Here is a 23,982-nt window from a genome sequence, read left to right on the forward strand (position 1 = left end):
ATTGTAATATTAAATAACCTGTTCAGAAAAAAATAGGAAAATATAAACCCTGATGGTTTCTTTCTATGATACAAATTGGTAGGTAAAACAGAGTATCAAAAAGAGAAGGAAAAGTGGTGCCAGCTTGGTGACATCAAGACTTGAGTTCAAATCTGGACTCCAGTGTTTGCCAGCTGTCTGACCCTGGGCAAGTCACTTGACCTCTGTTTGCCTCAGTTTCCTCATCTGTTAAAAAGGGATAAAAATACCACTTACTTTACTGGGTAATTATGAAGATCAAATAAGATAGTGCCTTAGGATAGAGCCTGACACATAGTAGGTGCTACATAACAGTTATCATTACTAATTATCTTTTGTAATGATTACTAATATAGTAACCAATATAATAATATGATGTTATTCCCTAAGTTAGTTTATTTATGTTGCCATATCAATCAATCTAACAAACAGTTACTTGGCAATGCTGTTAAAGTATTTTGGGGCAACTAGGTGGCTAGAGCACTGCCTATCTAGTGTCTATTTGGTGACTGGAGCACTGCACTTGGAGTCAGGAAGACCTGAGTTCAAATTCACCCTCAAATACTTACTAGTTGTGTGATTCCGGGCATCACTCAACCATGATTGCTTTAGTTTCCACATCTCTAAAATGACCTGTAGAAGGAAATGGCAAATCACTCTGGTATCTTTCCAAGAATATGGATTTGGGGATCATCAAAAGTTGGACATCATTGAAAAACGACTAGAAGATTCTGGGAAAATGGCAGAGTAGGACAGAAAATAGCATCTCTGGGTGAACATAGAGCCATGAAAATAAATCAGAGTAGGGGCAGAATCAGGGTCCTTGAGGAACAGGTGGCAAAGATCAGAAGAAAAATCCCAGGACTAGAGTTTATCCCTGTAAAGAATAAACATCTCTGGGTTGAGAGGGTGCCTCAGTCAGCTATAGGAATTTTCACCCCAGGGACAGTGAGGGGAGGAGTTGGGAAAATCAAAAGAACCTGTGTTGAAAAGGAATACCAGAACCAGTTGTGCTTTGGAGAGCAGTGGGGGTGAGCAGGAACCAGCACACTCCCAGTGAGTGCAGAAGCAGTTGGGTAGGGATGTTGCCAGCTGTGAACACTTATAGAAGGCTGGAGGTCTTGGTTTGAGTTCAAGGTCAAAGGGGAGAACTGAAGAGGATCAGAGGTATCATTCCCCTTAAAACAGTAGGAGAGGTGATTATGACAACTAAATTATCACCAAAAAATGCACAAGCAAAGGAAAAAGAATCCAACCAGAGAGAGTTACTATGAGAATAAAGAAGATGGTGGTTCATCTTCAGAAGAGAAACAAAGAAACCCTCTCTTACCCCCAAAGAATAATGTCAAATGGTCACTGGCCCAAAAAGAATTGATTGAAAAACTTAATAAAGACTTTATAAATGAAATGAGAGAGATTGAGGAAAAATTAAAAAGAAAAATAAGACTAATACAAGAAAGACAAGAAGATTATGACAAGAAAGGCAAAAAATTAGAAAAGGAGATCCAGAATCGTAAGAAAGAATGTGGTTCCTTGAAAATCACAATTGTTCCAGCAAAGTTAGAAACGATGAAGAAATTAAGTGCGCGTCTATGTATATGTGTGTGTGTATGTGTGTACATATATATATATATATATATATATATATATATATATATATATATATATATATATATAAAACAAAAAAATAGAAGATAATGTGAAACATCTCAAAGAAAAAACAATGAATTTAGAGAATAGATCCAGAAGAGAAAACATAAGAATAATTGGATTACCTGAATGTTCTGATTCAAAAAAGAATTTTGATGCAACAATACAAGAAATAATTAAAGAAAATTGTCCTGAAGTATTACAAGAGAGGAAAATAGAAATAGAAAAAAATCCACCCATCACCACCTGAAAGAGATCCTACGAGGAAAATTCATAGGAATATTATAGTCAACTTCCAAAAGCCCCAGATTAAGGACAAAATATTATGAACAACAAGAAATAAACAATTTACATATTATGGTACCACAATTAGAATCACACAACACCTAGCGTTGGTGACACTTAAAGATACAAAGTCTTGGAACATTATATATTGAAGAGCAAAAGAATTGGACTTCGAGCCAAAAATATCATACCCACCAAATTCTGAATGGAAAAAAAAGGACATTTGATTAACCATCAGACTTGCAGGTCTTTGTTTGAAAAAAACTGAATTCCATAGAAGATTTGACATACAAGAACCAAGAGAAAGATACGATCCATACTAATGACCAACTACAAGGGACTTAGTAAAGATAGAATGTTTACATTGTATGCATGGAAATTGTCAAAGCTATGTCTAAGATTGTTACTCAAAATTAGGTCGATTATAAAAAACATAGAGGTAGACCTAAGTATGATATGATTTCAAAAACGAAAACTGTTCAAAAATAGCTAAAAGAGTAATTCTTATACAAATGAGTTGCAAGAAGAAGGACCAATACAGAGGAATTAGATGGGGGAGAACGACTGTTAGTTCTGCAAACCTACTTTCATCAGGAACAGGTTTAAGAGGAGAAAGTACATATACATCTAGAAGAGTATAAAAATCTTCTAAATTTAGAAAGAAATAAAACTCTAAAGTGATAGGGAGCGAATAAAGGAGGGACCTTTAGAGGGGAGGTTGAGGGAATTGGATAAAGGGGTTATAGAAGGGTGTTTAGATTTATGGGAATGATAGGGTAAAGGAGGGATTGAAGGAGTGATGGTAGGTGAAATAAAAAGGAGGACAAGGTAACAGGTAGAAGTTAAGTAGAGGAGTTAGGAGGGAGGGCAAAAAGAGATATGTGCAAACATAAAAACAAGATTAGAAGTAGAATCTCTTAGGGGAAGTATACGTTGATATGTATGTATGTACGTATATGTTTATATACGTATCTGTGTGTATATGTATATGTGTATGTATACATCAACATTTGCATATAAACATGTCCATGCTCAATTTTACCCTTGGAGTAGAGGAAGGGGGAAAAACAAAGTAAAAAGTGTAGAACAGAGAACAAAAGAAAATCGACAAGGAAGCAAAGAAAAAGTGGAGAGTTTTCAACATATCTATGATTTCTTGAAATGGTAAGTTATTACTGTATATTCTGAATCCTCTTTTTGTCCTGCTGTGCACATGACATGCTTTTCTTTTTTTATTTTATATTTAATTTTAATATTTAAGATTATAATGATTCCTTTTCTTATGTATTTAAGTTTTATTTTTTGTCAAAAATATTTTAAATAACTGAACAACAACAAAAAAATTGTGTTATAGAAACCTAATGAATTACACTCAGCTGTAGGAAATGACAGGTTGTTAAAAGAAAGTAGTGAAGATTTGTATGAGCTGATGTAGAGAGAAGTAAGGAAAACCAAGAGAACAATTTACAAAGCAATAGCAACACTTTTATAGACTTAAAAAGTCTCATCAAAATAATGACTAATCGGAGAGATTCCAGAGGACGAAGAATAAAACATGATACAGAGCCCCAATCTCACAGGGCAACATTATTCAAGAGAAAATTCCCCAAAATTTCAAGCGTGGCAATCTTGGAATATGGGCTGTCTCAAATAGAGTTTGAGTTACTCCCAAAGACTTTCTCCCTCTCCGTTCTTCCATAACTTGGAGCCACAGATCTTCTCTGGAAGATCAAAGAAAAACTTACCTCCCCAAACTCTTGTCAACTCCATCCTTCATGTAGTCACAAAGTAATCGTCAATGAGGAGAGTCTTGTACAAATATCAAGGATGGAACCCTGAGGTACACACAGAGGGAGAAAAGGAAAATGAAATAACAGTTCAACAAACCTAACCCAAACATCGGTTCTGTTGCATAGTCTCTACCAGAGTCCATACCCATCATGCCCCAGGTATGTAAGAAATAAAAGTGCATTTTCTCCAAGAATTTATGCAACCAAACTTGATCATTACAATTACACAGAAGTCAATTGCGTTTTTCTTTCCAAGCATATTATTGTGGTGACTGTCCATCTTCTCCTGGTTCTACATACCTTGATCTTCCTCCATTTCTCTCTTCCCAAGCTTTGTTGAATCTTTTTCTCTTAATTTTTAATAGTTCAGTGGTATTTTGTAGGGAGAGGGAGATCTTAACTAACACAAATCTATGTGCCTGTGATGGATTAGGGAAAGGCTTCCTTAGGTTAGCCCTCATTCCTTTCCTAAACTATGACATCAGACAAAGTTGGAGTTCAGGAAAAATTACTGACGACTTAGTCATGTCTATTGTAGGGAAGAGTTGGTTGGTAAAATGCTGTCGACAAACAGAGAACATTAGCCTGAGTGGCCACAAAGGTTAGGGATGTGCAGGTCACAAGGCATCAGAGGAAGAGCAGGAGATGAACAGAATCCATAGAGATGGTGAGATCGTACCCTGAGAGTACCTCATTTACCAATCAGTGGAGTCTGATTGGCCAGTGATGTTGCACAGGAAATCACAGGATTGTCCACACTTTTGATAAGGCTTGTTCTGTCTCCAAGTATCATCAGAGTGACATGAAAGCAAACCCGTTAGGCAAGGGATGGAAGACTATCTCCAGATCAATCAGGCCAGAAAGACTTCATCCTTTGGCTTTTAGAATATGGCATTTAAAGCTCTTCACACCATCTTAGTAGTAATTACTAAATCATGGTTGATCCTGACTATGGCTCCCAAAGGGGAAGTTCTGATGGCACACCTGCTGCCCAATCCTAGCTCCATCTCCGTGCCCTTGCAGCAGAGGTGAAGCCCCACAGACAATACAATTTATGGTTCATCAATGTCTAGAACCCAGCTTAAGGGGAACTGTCAACTAATGTGCATTGTGAGGGCCCTGCCTGCACGGCCCTCCCTGGCGCTTGAGTGAGAGGCAAGATGATGCCCAGTCCCTTTCAAGTGCTTAGGATGGAGAAGGAACAATAATGACTGACCATTCCCTCAGTCAGCCCCAACCAGGAAAGGAGTCCCATCATGAACTGCTGAGTACACAGAATTGGCTTTTTCTCTTGACTAAGCAAGAGATCCTTGATTTAATCAAATTTGTCCCTTGGAAATGTTGTAGGAGACTGAGGGAGTACATCCTCTGACATTAGGGTCAGGCAGAACTAGGGAGTAAGACTAACACAACAGTAAATGTCAGGATGAAATGAGACTTGACACTCATAATGTAGTAAGGGATAAAACAAAGACTCTGGTCTGGGACACTCTTCACCTTGGTCCCTTAACTCCCTGACTCTCTAAAAGCTCATTTGTTTTTGGTCAGGAAAGGAAGCCTTCCTCATTCTTCCTCTCCTGGTAGTCAATTAAAGTATTTTGATTATCTTTTCAGGAATAATCTGTTATTTCATCACTCTTTTTCAACAATGCAAGTATCATTTACCAAGTCATTTCACACCAAATTGGTGGGTCACCTTTTCAGCTGAGAATTTTCACTGTAGATCATGTGTACTATGGACTTATCAAATATTTCTCTCTGACACAAGCTCATCTGCCTATTTAGTGGAGATCATCCCACCAAGAATTTCAGTGATCATAGCCTACAAGAGAACAACAGACTTGGGAGGTGGCAGACTCATTAATAGAAAAGATTTAGAAGATGGGAGTCCAGTTTTTTTCATATAAACCTCATAATCCCTGCTTTATCTAGTTTGGCCTGTTTTAGCCTACTCAGAGAAAATCCATAAAATGTGATGGGGACCAGTTCCCCTTCCTGCCTAAGGAAACAAAGAAAATGGGTTTATAATGCTTGAAGGCAAGCTGGACATAAGGATGATGACCTACCTTAAACTGAATGTTTAATATTGAAGTGAATTAACAACAAAAGGAGAGCAATGTACTCCGATAGTCTCCAAAAGCATCTCAGATTGAGCGCACACTGAGACTGCTTCAAGGATTTTGAGGGGAGTCAGAGGGATAAATGAGGCAATCCCCATCCCCTGTAACTCCTCATCTCTGGTAGGGAAGAGGCAATTAGATGTGGAAGGAGGGTGTTCTGTATGTAAACTCAATTCAGAAAACGGCTAGCTTTCTGACCCTGGGCAAGTCACTATGCTCCTCCCAGACTCAGTTTCTTCACTTTTGAATAGAAAATAAGTAGATACACTGCCCAGACCTCTCTGGCACTTAAAAAGAGAAAAGGAGCAAATCTCTGCACAGACTTTAAAGGCCTCTCCAGAAGTCAACTATTGTTATTAGTAATATCATGAGTTTTCTTGTTCTCCTTTCTCACTGAGCACAAAAATCAAAAAAATGTAGCCCCAGGATCCCAGGCTTAATGCTCCAAAACAGATTAAATAGTAATTGGGAAATGTTTACCAAAATAATGAAAAACACAGCACAACACAAAGAATGTTACATATTTGTTTTTCTAAGTCAATATGTGACTATTTCTATTTGAGTTGGACAGGGCTGTGAGGACTCGAAGAGATACTGGGGCATGTGGAGCCCATGGATGAGGAAAGGGGAGCTGTCAGGACCATTTGTGGATTCAAATACAAATCTTTTCTGTCCTCTGGGTTGTAGCTGTTCTTGTTTCATTTTGGATCATGTTAACTAAAGCTTGTCCTGGGATCCCTGCATTGCTGGGCTCCCTCTTCTCATGGGGATTAAGTCCCCTTTACTTCATTAATACCAAAGATGATCTAAGGCAGTGATTTCTCGAGGAAACCCTGGTTGGGAAACTCAGACAAAAAACTGCGGCAAATCACTAAGACTGAGTCGGATCCTTCTCGAGCCAGAAGAGTCATTTGTTCTGGGAAGTGGGTAATAGTTCTCTATACCTCTAAGTGGTGAATAAGGGCTTGGTTCAAGAAAGCCAGAGAAGGCTCTCATTAGCACTTACTGGATACTTAGAGGTGAAAAATCTCCTCCCTTTTATCCTAAGTCATCTGTAGGGTAATTACTTCCAGGAAAGGAACCTGTGGAAAGACATGTCCTTGGACAAGGCATTTTGTCATTTTTGTTAATTTTGTTTTTAATTGATGGAACAAAACAAGAATTTTCATAACATAGTACAATTTTTTAAAAAGATGATCATACATGAAACTGGAAATATACTATGACAACATGCTATTCCTTTCAAATAGACAACAAAATTATCATTTCATTTTTTTCTTTTCCTTCCTCTTGACCTAGAGAAGGCTACCATTAGACAAAAATAGGTCTATGCACACACACACATATACACACATATAAATATACATGTAAAATTATACTACATATACTTTTGTTTATCAGTTCTTTCTGTGGATGCAGAGAGCATCTTTCTTCACATTTTCTTTATAGTTAATTTGGGTGTTTATAATAGTCAAAATAACTTATTCATTCAAAGTAGTTCCTAAAACAATATTGCCATTACTGTAGGAAAAGTTCTTTTGTTTCTTCTCATTTCTCTCTCCATTGTTTCATGCAAATCTTTCCATGTTTTTCCAAAATCACTGAGGTGATCATTTCTTATAGCACACACAATCACACACCACATTTTGTTCAGCCATTCCCCAGTGGATGTACATCCCTGCAATTTCAAACTCTTTGCTACCAAAAAGAGAGCTGCTATCAACATTTTAAAACATTTTAGTTCTTTTCCTCTTCTTTCCCTAATCATCTCTGGAAATAGAAATTGGCTTTTCTGGGTCAAAGGGCACAGGTAGTTTAATAATTCTTTGGGCATAATTCCAGATTGCTCTTTACAAGGCATTTCATTAAAACAAAAGAAATTCATTTATGTCCTTGGAAGAATAGAAGTATTCCTACCCTTTGGCCTCATTATTTCTTGAAAGAAGATATTTCTTAGATCTATCCATCTACCTAAACAGCTAAGGGGTACAGGGGATAAACCACTGGGCCTGGAGTCAGAAAAACTTGAGTTCAAATATAATCACAGATTCTAGCTAGGTGGTTCAGGGCAATTCACTAAAATCTTCCTGCCTCAATTTACTCATAAAGAACAGCAATAATAATAATAGCACCGCCCTCACAGGACTATGGTGAGTATCAAATAGAGTAATATTTGTAAGATCTTTAGCAAAATACCTGAGATACAGTAAGCATTACATCAGTGCTTTTTCTCTTGCAGCAAGAGTCTGTCTGTCTGTCTGTCCCTCTCTCTCCTGCTCTCTGTAAATATATATGTATATATATACAAATATTATATATGTAATGTGTATGAATGCATATACGTACATATATAACAGAATTTTTTTTTAAAAAAGTATTTCCCTCCTCACATTAAATAATTTCACTTTAGTGTCACCGTAAGAGAATGGTTCAGAGAGTAAGTTGGGGGGACAGGAGCCGAAGGGAGAATGGGAAAAAAGCATTTGTTTATTATTAATTAATTGTTATTGGGGTGGAGCCAACATGGCAGAGTAGAAAGATGCTCATACTCTAGCTCCGAACTCACAGCCCATAAAATATCTGTAAAAAAGAACTGCCAACAAAATCTGGAGCAGCAGAAGCCACAGAACAACGGAGCAGACGAGATTTCTGTTCCAGAGACCCTGAAAACCTCTCGCAAAAGGTCCGTTGCGCTGCTGACCCATAGCCCAGCCCTGCCTTGGCCGGGCAGTGCAGAGAGGAGAGGATCCGAGCAGGCTTCAGGGATAGAATCTCCAGTGGCTGCACAGATCCCTCCAACCACAGGTGACAAGGGTCGGTGAGAGGGTCTCTTTGGTGGGTCGAGAGGGGAGTGGGGTGCCCCCATAACTCAGGCCCCCTCGGGAGGCAGTAGGGGAAGCAGCAGCAGACCAGGGCTCCCCAAGTAGGCAGGAGCCCAGATCCATTGTTGAAAGTCTTCACATAAACCGCCTGAGGGAACTGAGCCCATGAGGCAGCCCTGCCCCAACCTGACCACCTGAACTTGATCTCACACTGAATAGCAGCCCTGCCCCCACCCAAAGCCCTGAGGCTGGGAAGCAGCATTTGAATCTCAGACCCCAAGCGCTGGCTGGGAGGATCTGGAGGCAAAGTGGGTGTGAAGAGAATATTCAGAAGGCAAGTCACTGGCTGGGAAATTGCCCAGAAAAGGGAAAAAAATAAGACTTTAGAAGGCTACTTTCTTGGTGAACAGGTATTTCCTCCCTTCCTTTCTGATGAGGAAGAACAATGCTTACCATCAGGGAAAGACACAGAAGTCAAGACTTCTGTATCCCAGCCCAGCCAATGGGCTCAGGCCATGGAAGAGCTCAAAAAGGATTTTGAAAATCAAGTTAGAGAAGTGGAGGAAAAACTGGGAAGAGCAATGAGAGACATGCAAGCGAAGCATGAAAAACAAGTAAACACCCTGCTAAAGGAGACCCAAAAAAATGGTGAAGAAAATAACACCCTGAAAAATAGTGTAACTCATTTGGCAAAAGAGGTTCAAAAAGCCAATGAGGAGAAGAATGCTTTCAAAAGCAGAATTAGCCAAATGGAAAAGGAGGTTCAAAAGCTCACTGAAGAAAATAGTTCTTTAAAAATTAGAAAGGAACAGATGGAGGCTAATGACTTTATGAGAAACCAAGAAATCACAAAACAAAACCAAAAGAATGAAAAAATGGAAGATAATGTGAAATATCTCATGGGAAAATCAAGTGACCTGGAAAATAGATCCAGGAGAGACAATTTAAAAATTATGGGACTACCTGAAAGCCACGATCAAAAAAAGAGCCTAGACATCATCTTTCATGAAATTATCAAGGAAAACTGCCCTCATATTCTAGAACCGGAGGGCAAAATAAGTATTCAAGGAATCCACAGAACACCACCTGAAAGAGATCCAAAAAGAGAAACTCCTAGGAACATTGTGGTCAAATTCCAGATTTCCCAGGTCAAGGAGAAAATATTGCAAGCAGCTAGAAAGAAACAATTCAAGTATTGTGGAAATATAATCAGTATAACACAAGATCTAGCAGCTTCTACATTAAGGGATCAAAGGGCATGGAACAGGATATTTCAGAAATCAAAGGAACTAGGACTAAAACCAAGAATCACTTACCCAGCAAAACTGAGTATAATACTTCAGGGGAAAAATTGGTCTTTCAATGAAATAGAGGACTTTCAAGCATTCTTGATGAAAATACCAGAGCTGAAAATCTGACTTTCAAGCACAAGAATGAAAAGAAGCATGAAAAGATAAACAGCAAAGAGAAGTCATAAGGGACTTGATGAAGTTTAACTGTTTACATTCCTACATGGAAAGACAATATTTGTAACTCTTGAAACTATTCAGTATCTGTGTAGTCGGTGGGATTTCACACACACACATGCACACGCACACGCACACACACAGAGAGACGGAGTGCACAGAGTGAATTGAATAGGATGGGATCATATATTTAAAAAAATGAAATCAAGCAGTGAGAGAGAAATATATTGGGAGGAGAAAGGGAAAAATGGAATGGGGCAAATTATCTCTCATAAAAGAGGCAAGCAAAAGACTTATTAGAGTTGGATTAAAGGGGGGAGGTGAGAGAAAAACATGAAGTTTACTCTCATGACATTCCACTAAAGGAAGGAATAAAATGCACACTCATTTTGGTATGAAAACGTATCTTACAATACAGGAAAGTGGGGGATAAGGGTATAAGCAGGGTTGGAGGGATGATGGAAGGGAGGGTATGGGGAGGAGGGAGCAATCTGAGGTCAACACTCATGGGAACGGACAGGATCAAAAGAGAGAATAGAAGTAATGGGGGGCAGGATAGGATGGCGGGAAATATAGTTAGTCTTATACAACACGACTATTATGGAAGTCATTTGCAAAACTACACAGATTTGGCCTATATTGAATGGCTTGCCTTCCAAAAGGAGGGGGTGGGGAGGGAGGGAGGAAAAAAAGTTGGAACTCAAAATTTTAGGAACACCTGTCGAGTACTGCTCTTGCCACTAGGAAATAAGAAATACAGGTAAAGGGGTATAGAAAGTTATTTGGCCCTACAAGACAGAGGAGAGGATGGGGTCAAGGGCAGAGAGGGATGATAGAGAAGAGAGCAGATCAGTGATGGGGACAATTGGAATGCTCGGAGTTTTGGGGTGGGGGGAGGGGACAAGAGGGGAGAAAATTTGGAACCCAAAATTTTGTGAAAATTAATGTTAAAAGTTAAATTAATTAATAAAAAATTAATTATTATTAATAAAACATTTATTACTATATCTTTCCCATTGTGCTAAGGATTTTATAAATGTTATCTCATTTCATCGTCACAACAATCCTAGGAAGTAAATCATATTATACTCCCCACTTTACAACTGAGGAACCTGTGATAGAGATTAAGTGACTTGTGCAAGGTCGGCCAGGAAGTGTCTGAGACTGAGTTGAAACTCAGGCAGGTCTTCCTGAGTCCAGGTCAAGCACTCTACCCACCTGGATGCCACACCAGCAGTGTCACTTGACCAGTTTAATGTCAGTATCTCTGAGTCCTCTTGTCCATAGAAAAGCAACATTAAAATAAGTCTTTGTCCTCCTGTGTTGTGAAGCAACCTTATTTGCTACAGCTTAATTTAGTTACAAATGCCTTGCCTGCTATGTACCATTTCTGTTTCACTTTGAAAGTCCTGGCAGTCTGAGGATGACCCACTTCCGACTTTCTGAAGATGTGGACTTGACCTCAGGTCATGTAGTATATTTCTGTAGCTTGCATATATTTATAACCTATATATGCATTCTTCTAAACATACCATATATGTCTTCACTACTCCCAACTTTATAGTAAGCTCTCAGAGTGGGGACTACTCTATCTTTTGTCTCCTTATCCCCAACAACTAGCAGAGTTCCTGCCTCTTAGTAGGTGCTTTGCAAAATATTTCTTGATTCATGGATCTACATTTGACTGAAGAATATAGTGAGGCAAAGACAAGGAAAGTGACTCGCTGTGTTGAGGCAGGAGCCAAGCAAAATCTCTTCTGGGATTGAGCATACTACTCTATTAATTTTATCATGATGTGCCTTGTAAGCAGTTTTCCCAAGAATATAGTTTTATAGATCCCAAATGACTAGGAACATCTCTGTCACTGTGGACCACTGCCTAAAGATGAGGTTGTAAAGGAAGGAAAGAAAACGGCAAGACCTGAGACCCTAAAAGCTCCGGTGTCTGTTTCTGCTGATATGACTGACCAGGCATCCTTCTCTCTGCTTCCCTGCAGGAGAGACTGTGATAGGAGCAAGTACATAGGTACATGAATGCATGTGTGCAGTGAGAAATACATGTGTACATATGTGCAGCATGTACATAAAATAATACTAGGGATATGTATTGATATATGTACACAAATATGCTTACATATAGATATACATGTGAATCTTTATCTTAGGAATATTTTTCTGTAGTCTAATGATGCCTATGAATTCCTCTTCTTAAGAATAATTTCTTAATAATTCAAGGAAATACTAGAATTCAATTGGAGGTTAGTGAAAATAAAGATAATTTTCCCCCTTTCAAGTTCACCAAACAACCCTAAACTATTCATGGACCAGATTAAGAGTGTCTGGCATAAGAAGAAATGTGGATATAGCTATAGATATAGATATGTACATGAGTATGTATGAATATATTTATTACATAGTAAGCATGCATGTGTGCCTTCCTATTTATTCGTGTATGCAAATTCTATGTGTATACTTTATAAATGAATATGTATATACATGTACGCATATATGTATATGACTTTATAAGTGTAAACACTTTTGTCCTTATGAGATATTAAAATCCAAGACTCCTGTCAGTCCAAGCGTCACTCCAATACCCAGCTGTAGTTTCTAGACATCTGAAGTTCTTGAATCTCCAAGGACAGTTGAGCCAACAGAATACCGAATTTTACTTTGAGAAAAGTTCTGTGAGAACTATAAAGGGAGCTAATGAATCAGATGTCCCCCAGAGCTTATTTGTTCCTGAAGTTACTTGAGGAACCAAGACTGATAAGTACCCAAGGATAATGGGAAGGACCAGTGGATTGGAGATAATGGGGATAATGGACCAGACCAAACAAAAAGTAATTCTTCTAAGGCCCTTCTGTACAGGTTGGTGTTGAGAGAGAATTAAAGTCTTTATGGGAGAAATATCATTTATAAGCTTTATCTGAACTTGAAGACCTTCGAGAATTCATCTCCTTAGGCCAGCATTTGGGAAATCCCCACCCTTGGTGCCTGAAAAGCAAACAGAAAATCTTTTTGCTAGGCCTACATGATTGGGAGAAGACGGAAGGGAATATAAGGGTAAGAGAGGAGCTGTCCTCAATCCTGCCCCTCTTCCATCCTTCATGCCCCAGGATCTGGCCAAGAGATTCCTGAAAAGACAGTTAAAGGATGACAGGACCAGGCATAGGAATCACCAGGTACTTGAAGAAGAAAAAGAGAAGTTCTCCATCTGGGGCCTTTCCTTGTCAATATTTGTCATCTTAGGATCAACTGAAGATTTCTCTGTGAGTTTAATCTTTTCTTTATACAGTTACACTGATCCCTTCAAAGTGCACAGCTGGAAAACTGGTAACTCTGCGAAATGAGGGGTGGGCAGTGAAGAAATTCCTGCTGCTGTGTTCTGAAGTTTTCTTCTTCCTTTGGAAGCAGGAGCACACCTAACTTTAAGATACTTTTTTGATATGGCCACAGAAGGAATGGAAAGTTTTGTTTGGAGTGCTTCAGAAGCCCCTCCAGCCCAAAAATGTGAAAGTTCCTGTTTCTAATCCTCTAGGTGCAGGCTCCAGATCAGGGTAGGTGGACCAGATAATGTGTTGACTTTTCTCCTCTTCTCAGTCTGGGTGAACAGACCCACCTTTTCTCAGGCATTTGTCCCTAAAGCACATCATTTGTCAATACAGACAAGATGAAGCTACAGCAATCGACAAACCCAAGTCCTTCAGTTAGTCGGGTGCTGGCCAATTACCTGGTTGGGCGGGAGATGAGGATCTGATGCTGCTGCTGCTTCATCCTCCTCCCCTCTGCCCTCTCAGTACAATAGTAGCTACTTCAGCGAAGTTCCATTATCTTTGTGTACCCAGCACAAAGCCCAGTGGGGAAAATGATTCTGGGCACAGGATCTCAAAAGAGTAAAGTACTGAGCAAGAGTTTATTGCAGTTTGGCACAGTAAACCAATAAAGAGCTAGTTGCACTCCCTTCCCTCCTTTCTACCAGTGAGCAATTAAGGATGTGAAACACTGTGTAATACGCTGTTGAATTTAGTTCGTACGATGGTTAGTTTTTCTGAAATACTTTTTCTCTTTTTTTAATTAAAAAAATTAATTTTGTGTAGGAGACAGTAGATACAATGATAAACATTATGCAAGAGGAAAAATTTTGGTAGAAATCTTAAAATATATATAAATAAATGGATGAATGAATTTATGATTAAAAAAATAATAAATTTATAGATAAACGTATGCATACATACATTGAATGAATAAACAAATATCTGTTCCATTGAATTAAGTGGTTCAACCAACCTGTCCACACAGGTTGTAGAAGGAAGCCAAATCCCCATGTACTAAAGAAAGAGCAGAAGAGAGGAAAATGACGGGTGAATTGGAGTGTGGTCAAAGAAAAAGGGAGAAATGAATGTATCCCAATCTTCTCCAGAAGGCTCATTTCTATACTTCACTGTCACATCAAGATAAGAGAAAGCGGTAAAAAGAAATGAGTTTTTAAAAGGACTACTGTGTACCAGGCACAATCTTAAACACTACATATATAATCTCATTTGAATCTCTCAATAACCCTGTGAACTTGGTGCCATTATTGACCTCATTTTACAGTTGAGGAACCTGAGGGAGACAGATGTTAAATGATTTGTCCAGGATCACACAGCTAATGTGACTAATGAAAAGTTTGAGAAACATAATTTCTGTATAAATAATAATCAATTTATTAACTATGGCTAGCGAGATAGAGATTGAAACTGTTGTCCACCTGAAGAGCTTTAACTGTTTCAAAAGTCTTTGGGAAAGGAGGTGCGGCAGAGGGTAGAATTCAAATCGAATTGGTTAACAATCAGTGAGGGGGTGGACACAGAGATGGGCAGAAAGACTTCAGCTCCCCCTGCTGAGGGCAGGATCAGGTTCAGTTGCCTCCTGGTATCTGGACAAAGGCGTCCATCTCTCCCTAGTCAATAAACAATAAACAATGGTGGGGTAAAAAATAACATGTATATTAGATTCTGTTTGTAAGGTCTTCTAGGGTGGCATCCCATCCATGATCAAAAAGCAGGTACTGGAGGATTTGACCATCCTCGTCATCACCAATGTCATTCAGAGACTGAACAGCCGACAAAGCGATGGTTTCTTAATGGGGATATAGGAAGGGTTAGTCTTAATACTAATTAAGTAATTGGTTACTAATATAACACAAATAACTATGTCTTTCATTACTAAGTGTTTGAGACTAGATTTTATTTATTTATTTATTTAAGTTTTCAACATTCATTTCCAAAAAATTGTTGGGTTCCAAATTTTCTACCCATTACTCCCCTCTCTCCACCCCAAAACGTCGAGCATTCTAATTACTCCTATCACCAATCTGCCCTCGTTTCTAACATCCCTCCCTTCCCTTATCCCGATCTTCTCTTTTGTCCTGTATGGCAAGATAACTCTGCACCCCATTATCTGTATTTGTTTCCTAGTTGTAAGAGCAATACTCAGCAGTTGTTCCTAAAACTTTGAGTTCCAACTTCTCTTCATCCCTCCCTCCCCACCCATTCCCTTTGGGAAGTCAAGCAATTCAATATACGCCACATCTATGAAGTTTGGCAAATGACTTCCATAGTAGTCGTGTTGTGTAAGACTAACTATATTTCCCCCCATGCTATCCTGCCCCCATTTATTCTATTCTTTCTTTTGATCCTATCTCTCCCCAAGAGTGTTGACTTCTAATTGCTCCCTCTTCCCATTGCCCTTCCTTTCATCATCCCCCCTACCCTATTTATCCCCTTCTCCCCCACTTTCCTGTACTGTAAGATAGGTTTTTATACCAAAATGAGAGTACTTTTGATTCCTTCCTTTAGTCGAATGTGATGAGAGTAAGCTTCGTGTTTTTTCTCTCACCTCCCTACTTTGTCCCTCCTCTGAAAAGTCATTTACTTGCCTCTTTTATGAGAGATAATTTGCCCTCTTCCATTTCTCCCTTTCTCCTCCCAATATATTTCTCCCTCAAACCTTGATTTCATTTTTGTAGAAATATGAGTCCATCCTATTCTATTCACCCTGAGCTCTCTATCTCTCTCTATGTGTGTGTGCGTGTGCGTGTGTGTGTGTGTGTGTATAATCCCACCAACTACCCAGATAATGAAAAAAGTTTTCAAGTTACAGTATTCTCTTTCTATGAAGGAATGTAAATAGTTCAACTCTAGTAAGTCCCTCATGATTTCTCTTTGCTCTTTACCCTCTCATTTTTCTCTTGATTCTTGTGTTTGAAAGTCAAACTTCCTTTTCAGCTCTGGTCTTTTCCTCAAAAATGCTTGAAAGTCCTCTATTTCATTGAAAGACCATTTTTTCCCCTGAAGTATTATACTCAGTTATGCTGGGTAGGTGATTCTTGGTTTTAGTCCTAGTTCCTTTAACTTCTGGAATATCCTATTCCACACCCTTCTGTCCCTTAATGTAGAAGCTGCTAGATCTTGTGTTATCTTGATTGTATTCCCACAATACTTGAATTGTGTCTTTCCAGCTGCTTGCAATATTTTCTCCTAGACCTGGGAACTCTGGAATTTGGCCACAATGTTCCTAGATGTTTCTCTTTTTGGATCTCTTTCAGGAGGTGATCAGTACATTCTTTCAATATTTTTTTTGCCCTCTGTTTCTAGAATATCCGGGCAGTTTTCCTTGATAATTTCATGAAAGATGATGTCTAGGCTCTTTTTTTGATCATGGCTTTCAGGTAACCCCATAATTTTTAAATTGTCTCTCCTGAATCTATTTTCCAGGTCAGTTGTTTTTCCAATGAGTTATTTCACATTATCTTCCATTTTTTCATTCTTTTGGTTTTGTTTTGTGATTTCTTGGTTTCTCATAAAGTCATTAGCCTCCATATGTTCCTTTCTAATTTTTAAAGAACTATTTTCTTCAGTGAGCTTTTGAACCTCCCTTTCTATTTGGCTAATTCTGCTTTTTAGAGCATTCTTCTCCTCATTGGCTTTATCAACTTCTTTTGTCAATTGAGTTAGCCTATTTTTCAAGTTGTTATTTTCTTCAGCATTTTGGGGGGTTTCATTTAGCAAGGTGTTGACTTTCTTTTCATGCTTTTCTTACATGTCTCTCATTTCTCTTCTCAGTTTTTCCTCCACCTGTCTTACTTGATTTTCAAAACCGTTTTTGAGCTCTTCCATGGCCTGAGCCCATTGAATATCTATTTTGGATGTTTGGGAAGATAGGGAGAAGATAGCTGTTCAACAAGAAAGTAACCTTGTGTAGTATTATTTTTTTCCTTTTCTGGGAATTTTCCCAAACAGTCACTTGACTTTTGGGTCCCCTGTCAAGAGAAGGGTATACTCTGTGAATCTGTAATATTTCAGTTCCTCCAAGGTGGCACAGTCCAGCGTGATCTGGAAGCAGGAAGATATTTTTGTGTCCAGAATCCTAGCAGTTACTTCTCCACAGTCACCTGGCCTCCAGTTCCTCCAAGTCAGCACTGGGGGCTGACCTCCAGATAAGCTGGATGGTCAGCGCCACCACTCAGTGTGAGACAAAGACCATCTCCATCAGTGCCCCCAGGGGTTTTATGATCCAACAATGCATGCAGCTGATGTAGGGGCTGCCCTGGGAACTGCTGCTGCCTGCCCAATATGGCCTCTGCAGCCAACTGCTGCCTGAGGCCGCAGGTATGGGAAGGCCCTTCTCCCTTCCCAGCCAGTTGAATAAACCTCATCATTAACCTTTGGCGCCTGTGGGTTAAGGGATCTGAGGACTCGGGGCTTTGACTGGAGATTGCGCAAAGTGTCCTGTTCCTAGCCTCTGGTCACACTGCATGGCCAAGGCTGGTCTGGGATCTAAGCTCAGCTCTGCGTCCAGTGCAACTGATGTTTCCCATGGGCCTTTCAGATCACCCTGGGCTGAAAATCTACTCCACTCTGTTCTCCACTTCTGCTGCTCCAAAATCTGTTGAGAGCTCCTGTCTACAGGTGTTTTATGGGCTGTGTGGGGAGACCCTGCATATGTGTGTCTTTCTCCTCCATCATCTTGGTTCTGCCACCTCTGAGACTAGATTTTAATCCACTTCTTTCTCTAAGCCGAGCACTCTGCTCACTGTGGCCCCACCTAGCTGTACCCTAGAGAGAGGAGTGGGGAAGAGGAGGCTCAAACTCTTGAAGGTAAAGATGACAGCAAATATCTAGAAAAGTACCTGATGCCTTTCCTTGTCTTTGTATCCCCAGGTCCTCTGAGAGGGGCTTCATCAGGCTGGGATCAACCACCATGGCTGTGTCCTCCACACATGGACAGCTGAAATATACTCATGACAATGCAACAGAGAGAAGTGTAAATGCGAGTTTGGTTCTTCAGGAACCAGAAAGATTTCACTTGAATTTCTCGATATTGATCCTCATTGTGAACATTGCCATAACTGGGCTGTTGGGGAACAGTATTGTCCTGTGGCTCCTAGGCTTTCGTATCCAGAGGAACCCCTTCTCTGTGTACATCTTCAACCTAGCTGGGGCCGATGCCCTCTTCCTCTGTTGCTCCTTTCTGATCTACATGAATGAAAATTTGAGATTTATTTCCTCGCCCTTTGTACTCATAGTAGGATTTCTACTCCAATACATGTTGTTTATTATAAGCGTGAGCCTTCTAGCTGTGATCAGCCTGGAGCGCTGCCTCTCCGTGCTCTTCCCTATCTGGTATCGATGTCACCGCCCCAAACACGCGTCTGCCACCCTGTGCACTCTTCTCTGGGCTATGGTCATCCTGCTCAGTGCAGTAGATTACGTGCTTTGTTTGCACACGTTTTCTGACCCTCTCTGTGAGAAGACCCTCATCATCTTCCAGTTCGTGTGGTTCATCGTCCTCACCTGCACTTTGTGTGTGTCCAGTCTGACTCTGCTTCTGAGTGTCCAGTGCAGCTCCCAGTGCCGGCAGCCCCCAAGGCTCTACCTCCTGGTCCTGCTCACAGTCCTCGTGTTCCTGCTATGTGGCCTGCCTGTGGGGATCAATAATTTCATAGAGTTTGAGAAAGATTCACCTTTCCTGCCATATTGGTTCCCTCCAATAATGATCTGTGTGAACAGCAGTGCAAACTCCATCATTTACTTCTTCCTGGGCAACCAAAAGTGTCGAAGGAGGGAGCCCTTCAGGGTGATCCTCCAGAGGGCATTGGGGGATGAGGAGGTACGAGGTGGGTCAAGGGGCACTCCTCACAGCAACGCCCCAGAGACATCCTTCTGAGGCTAAGAACAAGATGCTCAGACTCCAAAACCTTTGACATGAGTCCCTGCCCCAGACCCAGATGCAGCCTCTTCCCACCTCCCTGGCAGAGAAACCAGGATTCCCCTTCCATCCCTTATGTTGGTGCCCAGGCTTTGAACTCTAAGCTATGAAGAAACATTTATAAGGTGCCTCCTCTATATTAGGCAAATGGGCAATGCAGGGGATCTAGCTGCACAGCCTGGAATGGAACTGTGGTCAGGTCTGGCCTGAGACACTTAGGAACAGTCTGACCTTCTGCAAGTCACTTCACTTTGCCTCAGTTTCCTTATCTGTTAAATGAGCTAGCAAAAGAAATATAAACCAGTCAAGTCTCTTTGCCAAGAAAACCTCAGATGGGGGTAATAAAGAATCAAATGACTGAACAGCAGGACTATTGCAGGTACTGTACTAAATGCTTTACAAATATCTCATTTAACCCTCTCAATATACTTGAGAGGTACGTGCTCCTATGACCCCCGTTTTACACTTGAGGAAACTGAGGCAGGCAGAGCTACATTGACTAAATCAGGGTCCCAAAGCATGCAAGTATCTGAAACTGGATTTGACCTCAGACCTTCCTGACTTTTGGTCCAATGCTCTGTGCACTTTGGAGCCCTCTAGCTTTCTGGAGGATACTCTCTACCTGCAGAGTCAGGTCCAGAGTTTCATTTGTCACCAGCCTAGAAGAAGGCTACTCCACCAAATGGCCACTGAGGAGTAGAGGAAGAGAAAAGACATCCTCTAAGGCCCTATGTCTCCCTGTCCTCTCCTTGTGAATCTGTGAATGAAGGCAGAGTCAGGGGAAAGACTCCTCAGGGTTGTGTGGGCCAAGCTCCCCCACCTTGTCTTCTCTCAGACTTGATCCACAAGGTCCCCTCAGACCTCAGTCCCTTCCTCTCCCTAACAAGGGAAGGTTCCAGCTCAGCCAAGTCCCCTCCATTCCCTGTTTGTGCTCCCTTCCCCGCCCCCACTCCCATCATAATTGTTCAGCCAAATACTTCTCTGTCTCTAAAGGTCAAGGCTGAGACTCAGCTTCCCTTTTTGTTTCCAGTCTGTTTCTCCAGGGCTCCACCTCTTTGAGTCTCTGTTTTTCTATGTTTCTGTGACTCTCGCTATTCTGATCTTTCTTTCACTCTGCATGACCCAGTTCCTTATGAGGGTGTATATTGTAGTGGTGTTACAGGACAGGGTACACCCTAATGAGACCAAAGTTTGGGAAGGGATACATATCCTATGTACACATATCACACACACCATGTGTATGTCACACAACACACCTACTCATTACATATACATGCCACATAGGACATGCACACATATACACATGCAAGGAGCTATAATCTCCTATGGAATATCCAGACTGTAAGAGGTCATTCAGAGTCCATTTGATTCCTCCACTGACAATGACCTTGCTCTTTCCTCAGTGGTTTCAGGTCCCGTAATTTTTCTGGTCCCCACACAGATTGGTGTAAATGTCTGTTTCTTAAAAATTTTTACTAATTGTTTAATCAATTATGTTTATAATTTTCCTTATTTTAAACTATTCCTGCATTCCTGCTATAAATCCTTCTTGGTCATAACCTTTGTAGTATATTGTTTTAATCTTTTAGGTATAATCTTATCTATATCTATAATTTTCTTCCTCTGTTTTCATTCTTTATGGTTTATGTATCAGTATCATATTTGTTTCATGAAAGGACTTTCATAAGCTCCTTCTTTGACTATTATTCCAATTTTTTATATTAGAATTAGTTGACCTTCAAATTTTTGACAGAAGTCACTTGCAAATCCAACTGCTACTGGAACTTTTTTCTTAGGAACCTCAATTATAGCCTGTTCAATTTTTTTTTAAATAGGTCTATTTAAATATTCTGTGTCCTCTTTGGCTGATCTAGGCAATTTATATTTTTGTCAGTATTCTTGAATTTCACTTAAAGTGTTAAATTTCTTGGCATGTAATTATGCAAAATAACTCCTTATCCTCAATTTAATTTTATTTTCACTAGTGGTAGATTCACACTATTCATTTTTAATACCAGTGATTTGATTTTCTTCTCTCTTCTTAAATCAAATTAACCAATTCCACATCTCTATCATTTTTTTTAAATCAACTCCTGGTTTGGTTATTAATTCAATAGATTTTTCTAATCAATTTTATTCATCTCTTCTTTAGCGTTTAGGATTTCCAATCTAGTGTTTGATTGGGGATTTTTAGTTTGTTCTCTTTTTCTAGTTCTTTTCATTGCATACCAGGGTCCCAAAGCAAGCATCTGAGGATTTGAGCTCAGATCTTCGTGACTCCAGGTCCAATGCTCTGTGCTCTCTGGAGCCCCCTAGCCTGCAGGAGGCTACTTTACCTGGAGAGTGAGGTCCAGGGTCTGCTCTTTCTCCATTTCATTGATGTAAGTATTTAGACATGAATTTTCCTCTGATTCTTGGTTTTCCTGTATCCTACAGGTTCTGGTATGTTGTCTCATTGTTGACATTTTCTTTAATGAATTTTTAATTGTTTCTATGATTTGTCCTTTAAACAATTCATTCTTTAACATTAGCTTGTTTAATCTCTAACTAGTTTTTAACCTATGTTTCTGTGGTCCCTTATTAAATATTGTTTTTATTGCATTGTGACCAGAAAAGAATACTTTTAATATTTCTGTTTTCTGTTTTCAAATATAAAATTTCATATCCTAACATATGGACAGTCATTGTAACAGTATCATAAACTACAAGGGGGTGAAAGGTGTATTTCTTTCCATTTCCATTTACTTCTCTCCAGATAGCTATCATACCTAACTTATCTAAAATTTTGTTAACTACTTTCTCATTTATTTTTGGTTAAATTTATCAAGTGCTGAAAGGTGAAAATTACAGTTACCCACTAATATAATTCAACTTCTGCCTCTCAAATTTTCTTTTAAAAATGTAGATGCATTGTATATGGTGCATATAAGTTCATAGTTGTTGGTGTCTTTTATCAAAATATAAATACCCTGTAATCTCTTTTAATTAGAGCTTTATTAACCTTATTAACCTTGTCTGAGATCATGATGGCTACCCCTGCCATTGTTGCACCAGGTGAAGCATAATAAATTCTATGCCAAACCTCTATTTTAATTCTGTGTATCTCCCATTTTTAAATGTATGACTTGTAAAGAACTTATTGTTGAATTCTGATTTTCAACTGCTTCTTCAGTTTTCCATTTTGATTTACCCGGAAAATTCAAGTATAATCCTTAATTTTTAAATTAAACATTTAAAAAACTTAATGAATTAATGAACAATGGTGTAGAGCCTCTAGTGAGCGTTGTCTGATTAAGCAACTGAACTTATAATCTGCAGCTCACAGCTCTGGGCCCTGATATGCAGAGCTTATAATCACTAACACCACGGAATCACACCAAATTCATTAATATTGATTGGAATTGAAGAGGGGACCAACATAATTATTTCTTACACTCAAATGGCTGGGCAACAGACACCCTGTCTCTGTGTCACTAGAGATTCCTTCCTAAAGATGGTGTTGTAAAAGAAGGAGAGGAAAGGACAAGACCTGAGACCCTAAAGAGAGTGAGAGGACCAGTGTCAGTTTGTGCTGTTGGTGATGACTGACTGAGCATCATTATCTCTGCGTGCCTGAAGAAGAAATTGTTAAAGAGAGAAGTACATATGTAGATGAGTGCACATATTCAGTAATATATATGTACACATATGTGCAGCACACATAAAAATGATATTATATGTGCATATATATACATAAACATACTTTCACATGAATATGCATGTATAATATTTTCTGTATACTAAAGATGCCCATGGCTCCTCCTCTTTATAATAATTTCTTCATAATTGAAGGAAATTCATTTAGAGGTTAGTGAAGATAAAAATAATTTCCTTCCGTTCAAGTTCACAGAACATTCAAAAACTCTTCATGAACCTTTGGATAAGAGTGCCTGGCATGAACCGAAATATATATATACATATATATGTATGTGTATATATATATATATAATGTAAGTGGATGTCAATGTGAATATTATATGATGTACTTATGTGCATATTGTTATATGTATATATATGTATATTGTGTGTGGGTTTGAATGAATAAATGCATTGTGTGTACATGTGTGTATCTGTGTCTTCATAAGTGTGTATTTTTTTCACTATTAGAACCTAGAAATGCAGGGCTCCTGCAAATCTAATGCTCATACCAATACTTATCTGAAGTCTAGGGAAATCTGAGGCCCTTGATTCTCCATGGACAGCTGAGCCAACAGAAGAATACCCAACTTCACTTTCAGAAAAGTTCTGTGAGAGCTAGAAAAGGAGGTAATGAACCAAGTGGCCTACAAGGGATATTTCTTCTATAAATTGTAGGAACCATGACTCAAGGATAATGGGAAAGGCCAGTGGACTGGGCATAATGCACCACACCAATCCAACAGTAATTTCATTGATTTCCTAGTATACAGATATGTATTTGAAGAAAATCAAACCATTATCAGAGAAACAGCATTTTGGAAGCTTCATCTAGACTAGAAGGTTTAGGGAGTTCACCTCCTGAAGTCAGTTTTTGGCAAATCCCCACACTTGGTGCTGA

At 39.4% G+C, this 23,982-nt stretch overlaps 1 protein-coding gene across 1 annotated transcript; it reads left to right on the top strand.

The window, feature by feature from the left end:
- The first annotated feature begins 17,839 nt into the window (after positions 1–17,839).
- On the top strand, positions 17,840–19,771 carry LOC140523428 (mas-related G-protein coupled receptor member X2-like). The gene has a single exon (XM_072638304.1). It carries the CDS (start codon positions 18,399–18,401, stop codon positions 19,362–19,364), a length of 966 nt encoding a protein of 321 aa, XP_072494405.1. The 5' UTR covers positions 17,840–18,398; the 3' UTR covers positions 19,365–19,771.
- The last annotated feature ends 4,211 nt before the right edge of the window (positions 19,772–23,982 follow it).

This window comes from Notamacropus eugenii, chromosome 2 (genome assembly GCF_028372415.1).
Source record: "Notamacropus eugenii isolate mMacEug1 chromosome 2, mMacEug1.pri_v2, whole genome shotgun sequence".
Taxonomy (NCBI): Eukaryota; Metazoa; Chordata; class Mammalia; order Diprotodontia; family Macropodidae; genus Notamacropus; species Notamacropus eugenii.